Below are 1,270 nucleotides of genomic sequence, written 5' to 3' on the forward strand. Positions count from 1 at the left end.
TATATATATATATTTGATTCTCATTTAAAAATGATGTAATATGACAGATATACCCCTGTATACATCGAGCTATTTTGGCAAGGGTTTTGCACCTACTGCATATACATATTTGTAAATTCTCAAATTTCCCAGTTGAGTTTTATCTTTGTACTACACATTACGAGCCCCAATGTGTACGAACAGATTCATTAAGACACCCTAATATCCTTATAAATACCCCCAACTAAATACATTTAGAGCCCTCACTCATTTCAAGTTTTCAAACCCCAAACACAAGCAAAATTTTGAGAGAGAGAGAGAGAGAGAGAGAGAGAGAGAGAGAGAGAGAGATGGAAGGTATGGAACATGGGCATATGGGAGTCATGGCATCACCATCATCCATGATGAGCGGCTCAAATGGGATGATGCACCATAAGATGATGATGCACATGACCTTCTTCTGGGGCACGAACGCCGAGGTGCTCTTCTCCAAGTGGCCAGGCTCAAGCACCGGCATGTATTACGTGTGTCTGCTCTTTGTCTTTGCCCTAGCTGTCATCGTCGAGTGGCTGTCTCATTGTCGTTTAATCAAGGCTGGCTCAAGCGACGTCGTTTGTGGACTGGCCCAGACTTTCCTGCATACCATTAGGGTTGGGCTGGCTTATATGGTCATGTTGGCCGTCATGTCGTTTAATGTTGGTGTGTTTCTTGTGGCTGTTGCTGGGCACACTGTTGGGTTCTTGCTGTTTGGGAGTAGGGTTTTCAAGAAACCAGATCCTGAGGATGAAAAGGACTCTGATCTTCCTCCTATGAGTTGTTGATTATTTTTATTAATGGAAATATTAAATGGGGCTTCTTCTTTTTTCTTAATTTTATCGATTTCTTTTCAGATTTTGTTTGGTGGTCTTGAATATAGACGATAGATATTTACCAAATTAGTGTTGGCTTCAGAATTTTTGCAGAATTATCTCTTTCTTTTTCAATCCAAGATTTTGATATGTGTGGCTGTGAAGAGGAGGGTGAGCTTTTGCTCTCATTACAATTAAGTCAAGTCAAGTCAATATTCATTAATGACCATGGGCTAAGAGCAACTCCAGCGTAGGGCTGAGCCCAAGGTTGGGGGGGAGAAAAGAAAAAAAATGACGTTCTAGTGAGGAGTCCAGGCCCGGGTTAGGAGTGGGACCTACGAAGTCGGGCTGGCCTTCAGGCTAGTTTAGTCCGAGCTCGAACCCGAGGGGTGATGATGTCATGCGTGATGTCATCGCGTGGTTTAAATTTTTTTTACCGTTGG

General features: G+C 42.6%; 1 protein-coding gene across 1 annotated transcript; it reads left to right on the plus strand.

The window, feature by feature from the left end:
• Positions 1-940, plus strand: LOC18774708 (copper transporter 6). The gene has a single exon (XM_007206011.2). It carries the CDS (start codon positions 330-332, stop codon positions 798-800), a length of 471 nt encoding a protein of 156 aa, XP_007206073.2. The 5' UTR covers positions 1-329; the 3' UTR covers positions 801-940.

Source organism: Prunus persica, chromosome G6, assembly GCF_000346465.2.
Source record: "Prunus persica cultivar Lovell chromosome G6, Prunus_persica_NCBIv2, whole genome shotgun sequence".
NCBI lineage: Eukaryota > Viridiplantae > Streptophyta > Magnoliopsida > Rosales > Rosaceae > Prunus > Prunus persica.